Raw genomic sequence first — 12,344 nt, forward strand, 5'->3', positions numbered from 1 at the left:
GGCTGACGCCACGGCATTCACTCTAGCCTGGGCAACAAAGCGAGACTCTGTCTCAAAAAAAAAAAAAAAAAAAAGACTACTTAAAATTTTAAATGTCTCCCTCCACCAAATTTCCCCTTTGTTTACAGAAGTACACCCTAACAAATACACTGAAAATAAAGCTGTCATGTTGACTTAGAACAGCCATATTATATGCTTTCCCCTTTTCTGTTTATACGTGTGTTAGAAGCACAGAGAAAAAGAAGAGTCAGTTCATTCATGCCAATACTTCTTCAGAAAGGTAGCCATTAATAATTTAGTTTCTAGCACTGGCTCCACAAGAAAGATGCAATACTAGGGAGGCTGCAATTCTAATTTTACTTTCTTCCCTCTAATTCACCAGCTATTATAGTTAAAACCAATTGGGCCCAGTAGACCAGCAATAGATAAGAAGTATATTTTTCTTATAAGTGCAATGGTAACAATAGGAATGAGAAAAAATAGAATGCTTAGAAATATGCCCTAAACATCTCATTTGGAAATGTTTTTGCCAATTCTCCCAACATTCACACATGTTAATTTCCCTGTTTAAAATAAACTGCTCCATTTTCTGTTTGTTCTGCAAGTTTGTAAGTCACTTAGCAATGTAGGAGTGAGTGGGTGCCAGTGCTGAGTCATGAGGACAGGAAGGGGTATAAAGAGTGCTCTATTAATGACTATGATTAATAGTCAGTGAAATGAAGCAAGGATGAGCTTCTGGACTTGGGTGAGAGAGGCCTTAGGTGATATGCCACAGTCATCACAAGCTAACTGCAGAGTGCTGGTTGCCACAGCAACGTTGGCCAGGCAGTGCAAGTGTCCTGAGCAAACAGACATTCCTATTAGTTTTCATTCAACATGTAAGTTTTTGACCTTAGCTGGCAGCAAAGAAGCTGTGATGATCAGTCAGCAACATTAACTGAGTATGCACAATGCACAGTGCACTATAGTAAGCACTCTGGGTGATATAAAAGAAACTCCCACCTATAAAAGAAATTTGAACTGAATGAACTCTCTAACATACTTTGAGTCTATTAAATGTAAGATATGGTTCCTGTTAGAAGACAGCCTATATGTGGCCCTTCAGATCCCCACATGTGGCTACTCAATCGAATCTAAACTTCACAGAACAAAGCCCTGTATAAAAAGCATTTGTTCTGTAAAATTTGGATTCAGTCAAAAGGCCACAATCAAGGATCCAGAAGGCCACACATGTGGCCCCAAGGATGCAGGTTCCCCACCCCTGGATCCTATCAACAGGTCAGTACCTCAACAAATGTCTTCCTTAATAGATACTTGGACTGTGGCAACTATCTTCCCTTCATTCAAGATTTCGAGTTGTAGAAGAGACAACAAATAAAAAATACCATATAGTATTTTTGTCTGCCTAACATCCCTGACCTTTAGGGAACCACCCCCCTTTTCACTCCCAAACCAAGTGGTTTCACTGGGCTTGATTTCAGTCTCCCAACTCCAAGGATGGGCACCTGACCCAGGCCTGGCAAATCAAATGACATCCTTCTCCCTGAGCACCCTGACTGGCTCTAGGATGGGTATATGCTTTAAAACAGGCAAGGGACAGACAATGGAATGGCCAATCCAACATGTATTTCCAACCCTCTTTTCCCCTACTTGACTCTATTATGTAGGATAGAAAAGCTAAATACTCATTTTGTTAGCCTATTTTGCAGCTGGGATGCCACGCATGACAGTTGTGGATGATGACATATGAGCAGAAGTTTGCTAAACAGGCTTCTGGGAAAGCTGGGACAGGTACTGCTAGTGTTCTCTCTTTCCTCCATTTTCTTGCTTTGAATATGGATGTGGGCCGGGCGCGGTGGCTCATGCCTGTAAGCCTAGCACTCTGGGAGGCCGACGTGGGTGGATCGCTCGAGGTCAGGAGTTCGAGACCAGCCTGAGCAAGAGCGAGAATCCGTCTCTACTAAAAATAGAAAGACATTATATGGACAACTAAAAATCTATATATAGAAAAAATTAGCCGGGCATAGTGGCGCATGCCTGTAGTCTCAGCTACTCGGGAGGCTGAGGCAGTAGGATCGCTTAAGCCGAGGAGTCTGAGGTTGCTGTGAGTTAAGCTGATGCCACGGCACTCACTCTAGCCTGGGCAACAAAGTGAGACTCTGTCTCAACAAAAAAAAAAAAAAAAAAAAAAAAAAGAAAGAATATGGATGTGATTTCTGGACAGGCCACAGCTATACTATGACCATGAGGTGACAAGCAAGGTATGCAGTTGACATGCTAAAGATGGCAGATCAGAAAACAAGAAAAAAGAAACTGGATCCTTGACACAAGTAAGCTGCTATACCAGCTCTATACTACCTCTGGACTTCTTGATATGAAGAAAAAATGAACTTTTATTTCTTAAACCACTGTAAGCAAGATTTTCTATCATTTGTAACCAAACACATTCTTAATCAGAAACCTATGAAATATTCTTTCTGGAGCTATTTGTAAAGCTCTTTCCAGAAGGATTGCTATGGTAATGGAATGAAGGCCTGGACTTCTGGTTCCATCTTTGTAAACACATGGGGGAAAGCCTGTCTGAAAACAAAGCCAACACATAGGAAAACAGGACACAGACGAGGAGTCAGATTCCTGGCATGGAACATCATCTGACAACTGAATTCCAACTGAAGTCAGTTGTAGCTCAAGACTTTTCAGTTCTATGAGCCTATAAATTTCCTTTTTTGCTTAGGCCAGTTTAAAACAAGTTTCACTGGAAAGAGTTCTGACTCTATACCACATGGAAGTATATATGTTAACTAAACATAAGTCATGAGTTACGAGGACAGGAAGGGTTATAAAGAGTGCTCTATTAATGACTATGATTAATAGTCAGTGAAATGAAGCAAGGATGAGCTTCTGGACTTGAGAGGCCCTAAGTGATATGCCACGGTCATCATGAGCTAACTGCAGAGTGCTAGTTGCTGCAGCAGAGTCGGCCAGACTGTGCAAGTATCCTGAGCAGACACGTTCCTATTAGTTTTCATCCAACTACATATAATTTTTAGACCTTACATTTGATGTACTAATCTGTGATTTTAAGAAGATAGTAAATTAGGTTCTCCTTCTGCATATATATACAGTTAACCTTTGAACAACACATCTTTCAGCTGCATGGGATTGAAGTGGATTTTTTTCAATAAAAGTTATACCCAGTGTGTCTACCTCTCCTGCCTCCCCTTCTACCTCCTCCACCTCTTCTGCCTCTACTACCCCTGAGACAGCAAAACTAACTCCTCCTGTTCCTCCTCCTCAGCCTACCCAATGTGAAGACAATAAGGATGAAGACCTTTATGATGATCCACTTCCACTTAGTGAACAGTAAATAGAGTCTCCCTGTGATTTTATTTATTTATTTATTTTCAGACAGGGTCTTGTTCTGTTACCCAGTCTAGAGTAGAGTGCAGTGGTGTCATCATAGCTCACTGCAACCTCAAACCCCTGGGGCTCAAGTGATCCTCCTGCCTCAGCCTTCTGAGTAACTGGGACTACAGGCATGTGCTACCACATCTGGCTAATTTTTTTTGTATTTTTTTGTAGAGGTAAGGTCTTGCTATGTTGCTGAGGCTGCTCTTGAACTTGTGGCCACAAGCAATCCTTTCATCTCTACCTCCCAAAGTGATAGGATTACATGCATGAGCCACTATGCCCAGCTGAGGCTCTCTCTTTGTGTGTGCATTTTTATTTCATGTAAATAATAAAGTGTTACACATCTCTTTCTGCTTACTCATAAGCTTAAAAGGAATTCATTTATAAGTTTTCTATAGGTTTTCATCATAAAGATCTTTTCTTATGTTAAGGCATAAAAAGGACTGAAACTTATCAAATGCCTTTTCTGCATCAATTGAGATAATCACGATTTTTGTCACTTAAAATGTTAAAATATATGGACAGATTTTCTGTAGGTGAACCATCTTTGCAGTCCTGGGATAAACCCTACTTGATATAATTTTTAAAAATTCACAAGCTCTACCTACTATAACTTTTTTGTTTGTTTGTTTGGAGACAGAGTCTTGCTCTGTTGCCCAGGCTAGAGTGCCATGGCGTCAACCTAGCTCACAGCAACCTCAAACTCCTGGGCTCAAGTGATCTTCCTGCCGCAGACTCCCTAGTAGCTGGGACTACAGGCACATGCCACCACACCCAGCTAATTTTTTCTGTTTTTGGTAGAGATGGGGTCTTGCTCTTGCTCAGGCTGGTCTAGAACTCCTGAACTCAAGTGATCCTCCAGCCTTGGCCTCCTAGAGTGCTAGGATTACAGGTGTGAGCCACCTTGCCTGGCCTAGAGTGATAAGTTTAATGGTTAATATTTATTAAATGTTTAGTATGTGCCGGGCACTGTTCTATGCCCTCCTTACATGCATTACTTATCATTATAACAATTTAATGAGGTAGAAACCATTTTTAACCCTCATTTTACAGATGAACGAACTGAGATACACAGAGGTTAAATATAATAATTTGCCTAAAGTCACAAAGTGAGTTCTAGTAGAGTCAGGATTCATACTCAATCTGTCTGAAAACTGTACTGTACACTTCCTGGGACACCATCAACATGTTGTACAATGTGGGAAGCCTGAGACTGACCGCACAGCTGGCACTCTTAATCACTACAGTCCAGAGAAACATAAACTGAGTACATACTCTGTGTAGAGCACTACGATAAACACTATATATTTTACAGAATAGTCATGATATATAGAACTATAAAGCTAGGGGACCAAATTAATCTTTTAAAGTTAAAAAAAATCCAGGTGGCTAGGCATGGTGGCTCATGCCTGTAATCCTAGCACTCTGGGAGGCCGAGGCAGGAGGATCACTTGAGGTCAGGAGTTCAAGACCAGCCTCAGCAAGAGCAAGACCCCGTCTCTACTAAAAAATAGAAAGAAATTAGCTAGGCTACTAAAAATAGAAAAAATTAGCCAGGTGTGGTGGTATGTGCCTGTAGTCCCAGCAACTTGGGAGGCTGAGGCAGGAGGATCGCTTGAGCCCAGGAGTTTGAGGTTGCTGTGAGCTAGGCTGACACCATGGCACTCTAACCCAGGCACTAGAGCAAGACTTTGTCTAAAAAAAAAATCCAGGTGGCTACATACCAAATATATTTGTGTGTAGGTATGTATGTGTTTTCCAATCTCAACTGTAAATAGCCATAATATGAATGGAGATATCTTCAAGCAGCTTCTAATAGGTCAGCAAGAGCACAGAGGATATGCATCATGAAATCAGGGAATGGGCAGGGAATGGGAAGAGAAAAGGCAGAATCTGACTGGTGGGTTAAGGGCTTCTGGAGCCTATTAACTTCTCTTGAGAACAGTGATCATATAAAGACCAACTGGTGAATGTAGATCAAAAGCTGAATTTCCACACTGGAGGAAAAATGGAAGCAGGCAATATTCTAGGTTCATTTATATTCAATTATACATGGTAGGTATAAATTACTCTATATACATTTAGCTTGGATAGTGTTCAGAGGTCATGAACACATGCCTAAGGAGATCACTTCCAGCACTGGTTAAAAGCCATTTAAAGACTTTAATGTCTGTGCAAAGTATATTTAGCCTTTGAGCAGCAATGGTTTCCTAACTAGTTTGCACCTCATCAGTCTTCTCTTCAAAACCAAAATATTCTGACACCAAGACTAGCCAGGGGTACCCCTAACTTTTACCATGGTGCTCCCTTAAAGCCATCACTAAACTTAGTGATAAGCAAAAACATTACTATTAAGAGGCCAATTCATGTAAAAATATATAAGAAAACATTTTGTTAGACAGCTCAATCTATTTAGTTAAATAAAAGTGGAACTTTAGATTTACTGTTCCTCACCCTTTTGTTTTAGAAAATAAATGATATTTACTATTTTTATTTAACTAAAAGCTCTAGGTTTTTACAAGTAACAGATTTTACAATTTCTAGTAGAAAAGGGACTCACTTGCTAGGAATGCTCAAAGCAGTGCTCAGTGACTTTTGGTGCAGTAAGTTACATTTTTTAACTGCTCTAGACAGCAGGCAGGAAACTCCTCGGGAAGCCTTGTTCTCCAGGCTACTGTTTAATAACACTTTGACACAGAGGATTAATTAGCTGGTAACCATTAGCAATAGTTAAACTCCTCTAGAGATGGAAGGGTGGCACCAGGGTGTCTGAGCTTAATCACTTTTCATTACTGGTTACCTCTAGCCAGGAAAGATTTGCTGATCTAATCAGGTCAGTAAAAGAGGAGAATTATTTTGCTACTTCTAAGGACACAGTTACCATGAGGTATTGACAAATTAATGTTCCTGATCCTGGCCAATAAATGGAACATAACAGATTTTGTTAGTTTCTTCTACAATACAGAAATTTCCTTTAGGTTAAGACTTACTACACTCTTCTTAGGGTGTTTAGGGCCTCAAATTCTTTTATAGTTTTAAACTAAATGCAACAGAATGATGTAACCATCAGAGTGCTATTTAAAATACAAGCATACATCTCTATTTACTAGCCTGGGCTTGTTTTAGAAGAGAACACACTTTAACATTGTCCTTTATGATTGTGAAAACAGAAGCTCTGGAGTCACACTAGAATTACAGAGAGGGAACTGCAAGGGAAGGTGAGACCTTGACCAAATAAATGTCTGGCTGGTAGTTTGAAAGGAGCATCAAACTCAGTCTGTCATTTGGTACCATCAATTTAAATGCCCAATTCAAAAGAAAGCAAGCCCAAGAAAACTAGTTCCCAGGTGGTCCTGTTTGAGCCTTATCTGTTCTGTTTTAGCTTGTTGTTCCTAGGAAAAGTATTCCCCTTACTCACTCTTGACATCATTAAGCTGTTTTGTCCAAAGGAGATTAGGAAAGTAGTTGTAAAAAAATGCTGTTAAATCAACAGGTGGAGATAAAAACCATCTTGTCTTTTTCAGCAGTGACTTGGCTGGTTGCAAGTAATATCGATCAGTACAAATCTGGAAATCTCTCTTCATACTTCTTTTCTAACAACATTCACATTTGATTCTGTGTTAGTGGCAAGAGTGCAATAGCAACAGCTTCACATTCCTGGCTGGAATGAGATACCAGGTATTTTGGCTCAGAACTTGGAAAGGACATACTGATATACATGTACTAGGTTATGCCACTGAGGTCAAAGCTATGCCTCCAGTAACTTTTCCCATATACATTAATAAACCAGAAGATGCAAAGTTCAGGGGTCATTTATTAGCAAAGGAGCTACAAAAATATGCACTTTCTTCTGTGGCATGGGGAATGAGGATATGTTATTTAGTTTGACAAATATTGAACATTTTCTTATTTAGGACCATGACATAAAAAAATATATAAAATCAACATGTAGCATCTTTGTTTAAAAATTTCAGTACATTATTGTATTGTAAGGGTAATCTTGCTCAAACAGATGGTTACCAGATATAGATCCCTTCCCTTCCTTTTACCTGTTTATGAGGACCCCTGAGTATGTGTGCCTTAGCGCCTTCACAAGCCGTCCTCATTGCTTCCAGTGATGGTGTGCCCAACAAATCTGTGATCAAATCCAACTACAAGGAAACATAAAATCCAGATAAATAGTAAGCTCATGGAAACAACTTTTCATTACTCTTCAAGCACAGCCTTAGGGATGAGGACCAAATTTGGGGGAGAAAAACCTTACAACAAGCTCCAGATTAACTGACAGAAGCCCCTACTTTCACTTTCTAGCCTATTAAAAACAGATTTATAGGAATTTATAAATTTCTTATTTAAAGAAATCTAAGAAATAAATTCCTATTTATTATTTATTATTCCTATTTATTAGGAATCCATATGATATAGATAGAAATACAGAAAATATGTTTTGGCAAGCAAAGCATTCTAAGGCTAGAGCAATTTATAAGTCTGCCTTTACCTGCCCTATTTTCTTGATACTGTAGCATTTATGATCCTTGCAGAGTTGAACTGTTCTGCTGATGGTTAATGACTATTCTTTTCGAGCAGTAAATGAATGGATTCTGATACTTCAAATGGATTCAGGCTCATCAAGGAGCTAATCCACAAATCAGATAGCTGTGATTTAATATATACTCAAAACACTCACACCTGAAATGAAAGCTAAGCTCTTAATGTTTGGGCCAGTACACACCCTTTATATACTAGTCATGCTAGAAATCTACACTAGCAGAAAACTGTGGTACTTAGAAAACGATGACACCCTTTAAGACCATATTTAGTTACCTAGCCACAATAAAAGAGACCAATATAATAGTCTTCTCACAAACAAGTCTTTGTAGGTAGCAAACTATCTTACCAATTTTCTGTAGTGCTATAATTGTTCTAACTTTATAATTTAATTAAGCAATAACATTTCATTTGGCTCCCTCCAGGATGGGAAATTCTTACCTAGAGAATACTTCTTTTCCTGGTTCTAGGGTTGCCAGATATAAAGCGCCATTTTCTGCATTTATCTAAAGCATGGGATAGCCATCAGCATCACTGCCCTCCAGGTTAATGAAGATACTTGAGAAGCTTGTTTTCCACAGAAGTAAAGATCTCTATATAAAGCATTTTGGGAAAAGTGTGTAGGTGATACTTTTGGACCTCTAACAATCACACTAACGGCAGAAAGAAATGACTAGCTCATGAAACAAATGGAAATATTCAGAAAGTTGTTTAGAATGAGGCAGATCTATGGATGAGAAACACTTCTATGAAGTCTGCTGGTACGAGGGCAATTATTTCTCAAAGATACAGAGAAAACACAACAAAAGATAACTACTTCCTTCCATTTAGGTTAGACTATTTTCCTATTTTAAATCTTGATTTCTCACCCCAAAACACATCAAAAATTAGGTAGATTTGAGTTCTCCTTCAGTGGCTATGTTAGACTGGCAAACTCAAGACCTACGTATTTCTCTAGAAAATGAGATATCTGAATCGCATTCCAGTTGCTTCACACTTTCCTTTACGTAACCTTTTCAGCAGCAACTCAAGATTCTTGTTCAATATATAGGATTTGAATACCTCCTTATAATTATTTATTTACTTATTTATTTTTTGAGACAGAGTCTTGCTCTATCACCCAGACTGGAGTGCAGTGGCGTCATTATAGCTCACTGCAACCTCAAACTCCTGGGCTCAAGCTATCTTTTTGCCTCAGCCTCCTGAGTAGCTGGGATTACAGGCACACACCACCATGCCCAGCTAGTATTTCTATTTTTTATAGAGACAGGGTCTTGCTCTTGCTCAGGCTAGTCTCAAACTCCTGGCCTCAAGCTATCCTCCTGCCTCAGCCTCCCAGAGTGCTAGGACTACAGGTGTGAGCCACTGTGCCTACACAATATAGTTAAAATTTATGAATAAAAAATAGGAATTATCCCAAGAAAATATGTGTATTAATGAATTTGCTTTAAAGGCAATTAAAGCAACATGAATGGCTTCTTAAAGCTACATTTTAATCATCTCCTGATGATCTATGCCATATTTAAATATTTTAGCCTAATAATAAAAGAAACTTTTCTAAATGTTCACATTTAAAGAAATCAACATAATATAAATTTATATTCAAAGTACAAAGTGTTAAATGCATTAAGTCACCAAATACATTTCAAATCAGAGCCATTCAGTTAGAAAGAACAGAGGCCTTCTAAACAACTGAAGATTATATACCTGTGCAAATTGCTACAGCAGAGTGTGCTGCTATGCATCAGTGTATGTAATAAAGTCAACACGCCCGCTAATAGGCTTGTAAGTTACAAAATGAATCTCTGTAATCTTCAACTTTATAACTTTCTGAATTTTAACTGAACTTGAATTTGCTAAAGTGATTAGACATAATGAATAAGGCCAAGATGTGTGTAAGATAGGTTTTTCCTTCAAAATCGGTAATAGAATTGAAAGCTACTAAAGCCTTCAAGTGAAATCATACCTGCTGAATGGGACTCTGTGCCTGAAACAATATCCTTCGTCCAAGTAGTTCTGCAAAGATACATCCAACAGACCAGATGTCAATAGCATTGCTGTAATGACGGCTGCCCATCAGGATTTCCGGAGCCCGATAATACTGAGTAACAACTTCCTGAGTCATATGACGGGATTCATCTAATTCTTCCACTCTGGCCAAACCAAAATCACAAATCTAAATAGAAAAGACAATCAAAACATTGTCAAGCAAATACATTTACAAATGGAAGAGTAAAAACACCAAAACCTTGATAGACCTCTGAAGTTTTAAAAGTTTTTAATGATACCGGTAGAGTAGATTTAGATTTGTGTTAACAGACAATCTGGTCTTATCTGGATGAGATGGAAGAAAAGTCTCAAGCTTCCATATAAAGTTCTATATAAAATGATGAATCTTAAAAGAATATTCTTCTCATCTTTATAAATGAAAATGTCTGTTTTCGAAAAACTAAAAACACTAGTTCAATGCATATTTCTAAGTTTAATTTACAAACCAGAATATTTTCAAGACTGGCTTGTAGAGGAAGATATTATAAGATAAAAGAGGTGTATCTTACGTACTACATCCACCATCTTTATGAAATATATATAGTAAAATTTCTTTAAAGCTATGGGTTTCAAACTGAGTCCTATTGAATCAAGTTCTGACAAAGTACTTCAGGAGTTCCACAAACATTTTATCCAAACTTCACATTATCTATCTATTTAAAATACTAATTCACACTCAAATGTGTGAATATGTTAAATCGTAGCACAGTGGAGAATACTAATGCTACTAAGTTAATTGATTTCTTCATACCATAAATATTTGAGTACCTGTTATATTTCAGACAGTATGCTAGACAGAATTTGGAGACATGGCAATAAATAAGAAAGACTGGTTAATTTCTATACAGACCTAGGAATAAATCTTTTCTTTCTATTTCTGTTTAACTGAAAAGTATGTTGAGCTTGCAAAGTGAGCTGTTAATAAAACTACTGCTTATCTTTAGGAATTAAGATTTTCTTGATATTGGGCAACCAAAACACAAAAACTGGGAGCCGTAAGGGTGAGATCAGATAGTAATGGCCATCTGAGCTCCAGTGTTCTCACTAATTAACTTTACAAGTCAATATTGTAAGTGATGAAGTAAAATTATAAATCTGTTTTCTAAATTGAGGTTCCAGAATAAGATTTTATTTGAAAAAAGCTTTTGGCAGCTTTAAAAAAAAGTCTGAAAACCATTGTTTTAAAGAAAACAAAATTTACCCCAATTTTTGGCAATGCTCCTTTCTGACTTAAATCTACCATGTCTGGTCACGTCAAATGAATTTATATGTATATGTGGGAATAAATCAGTATGAAGCCAACATCTTTAAAACTTAAAAATGGAGGAAAAATTTTCAGACCACACAGAAAAACAATGTAACAATAAAACAAAAGTCTGAGTTCATCAAATCCTCCCAAAGGCTAGTGTTCAAATAACATTTTAAAAACTCTATTTCTTGGCTATGACTCTTCAGGATATCTTTTAAAGCAAAACAAAATCAAAGGAAAGAACTTAGATTCTTTTTGCATTTATATGAAGAAAACTAACCACCCATCCAACAAAAAAGGTCTTCTGTTATAAAGCAAATCTGTTGTTAAAAACATCAGTCTGATCTGAAGTTGTTTTTAGCAACTTATCCGGAATATAATCTGAACCCAAAGTAAAAAGCTTACATAATCAGATAACTAAAAAGATTCCAGCAAAATTATATATCTTGTGCTAATAGAAAATATATTCACAATATGAATGAATACTAATTTAAAAAATGTTTTATTATAATTATCATCAATGAATTTGTACATTTGAGAAGAGAGAATTAGTGTCTGTAGCCTAGCTGTCTATTCTGGCTTTTCAAAAGCAGGTCTCTGAGTCAAAGGAGCAAAGCAAAATTTCAATTTGTTCTGATTTGTGTGTTGTGTATTCATAAATGACATTTTCTTTTAGTTGCCCATTTGTGTAGCCAGAGGTGATAATACCATAATAGACAATTTGGAAAATGAACTACAGTGGTTAATGGCATCAAGCATGACAGGTTCTGTACAAAAGTCCTTTGTGAAGTCTTCCAACCAAAAATCAAAATAAGAAAAATTGGCTTAAATTGACGCAAGATTGATTTGGTATGAACAGGACAAAAAATTACTAACTATAAGGTTTTAAAATTTATGTTTTAAAAACTAAAATGGGTTTTGGGGATAGGTTGTAAGTTCTCCTTAAAAAGTGAAAACGAAGCAGAAGGATGCACTCAATGACCTATAGAAGGAATATTTACTAGACTTTGGGGACAGTTAACTTCTCTGTGGAAACAAAAGACTGAATTACAATATCAGCTATTTTCAGGGAAAATAAGAAAAATAG

The 12,344-nt window shown here is 37.4% G+C and overlaps 1 protein-coding gene across 2 annotated transcripts in view; it reads right to left on the bottom strand.

Moving 5' to 3' along the window:
- NLK (nemo like kinase) overlaps positions 1-12,344 on the bottom strand; it is a 149,458-nt gene that overhangs the window by 18,950 nt on the left and 118,164 nt on the right. For both annotated transcript variants that reach the window (XR_011234841.1, XM_069480990.1), the window contains exons 6-7: positions 9,926-10,135; positions 7,461-7,562 (exon numbers count right to left, since the gene is read on the bottom strand). Coding sequence is in view for 1 of the 2 variants with exons in the window: in XM_069480990.1 (XP_069337091.1) it covers positions 7,461-7,562; positions 9,926-10,135 (312 nt within the window). In the remaining variant the exon portion in view is untranslated. The remainder of the gene's footprint in view (positions 1-7,460; positions 7,563-9,925; positions 10,136-12,344) is intronic.

Source organism: Eulemur rufifrons, chromosome 9 (genome assembly GCF_041146395.1).
Source record: "Eulemur rufifrons isolate Redbay chromosome 9, OSU_ERuf_1, whole genome shotgun sequence".
NCBI classification, from domain to species: Eukaryota; Metazoa; Chordata; class Mammalia; order Primates; family Lemuridae; genus Eulemur; species Eulemur rufifrons.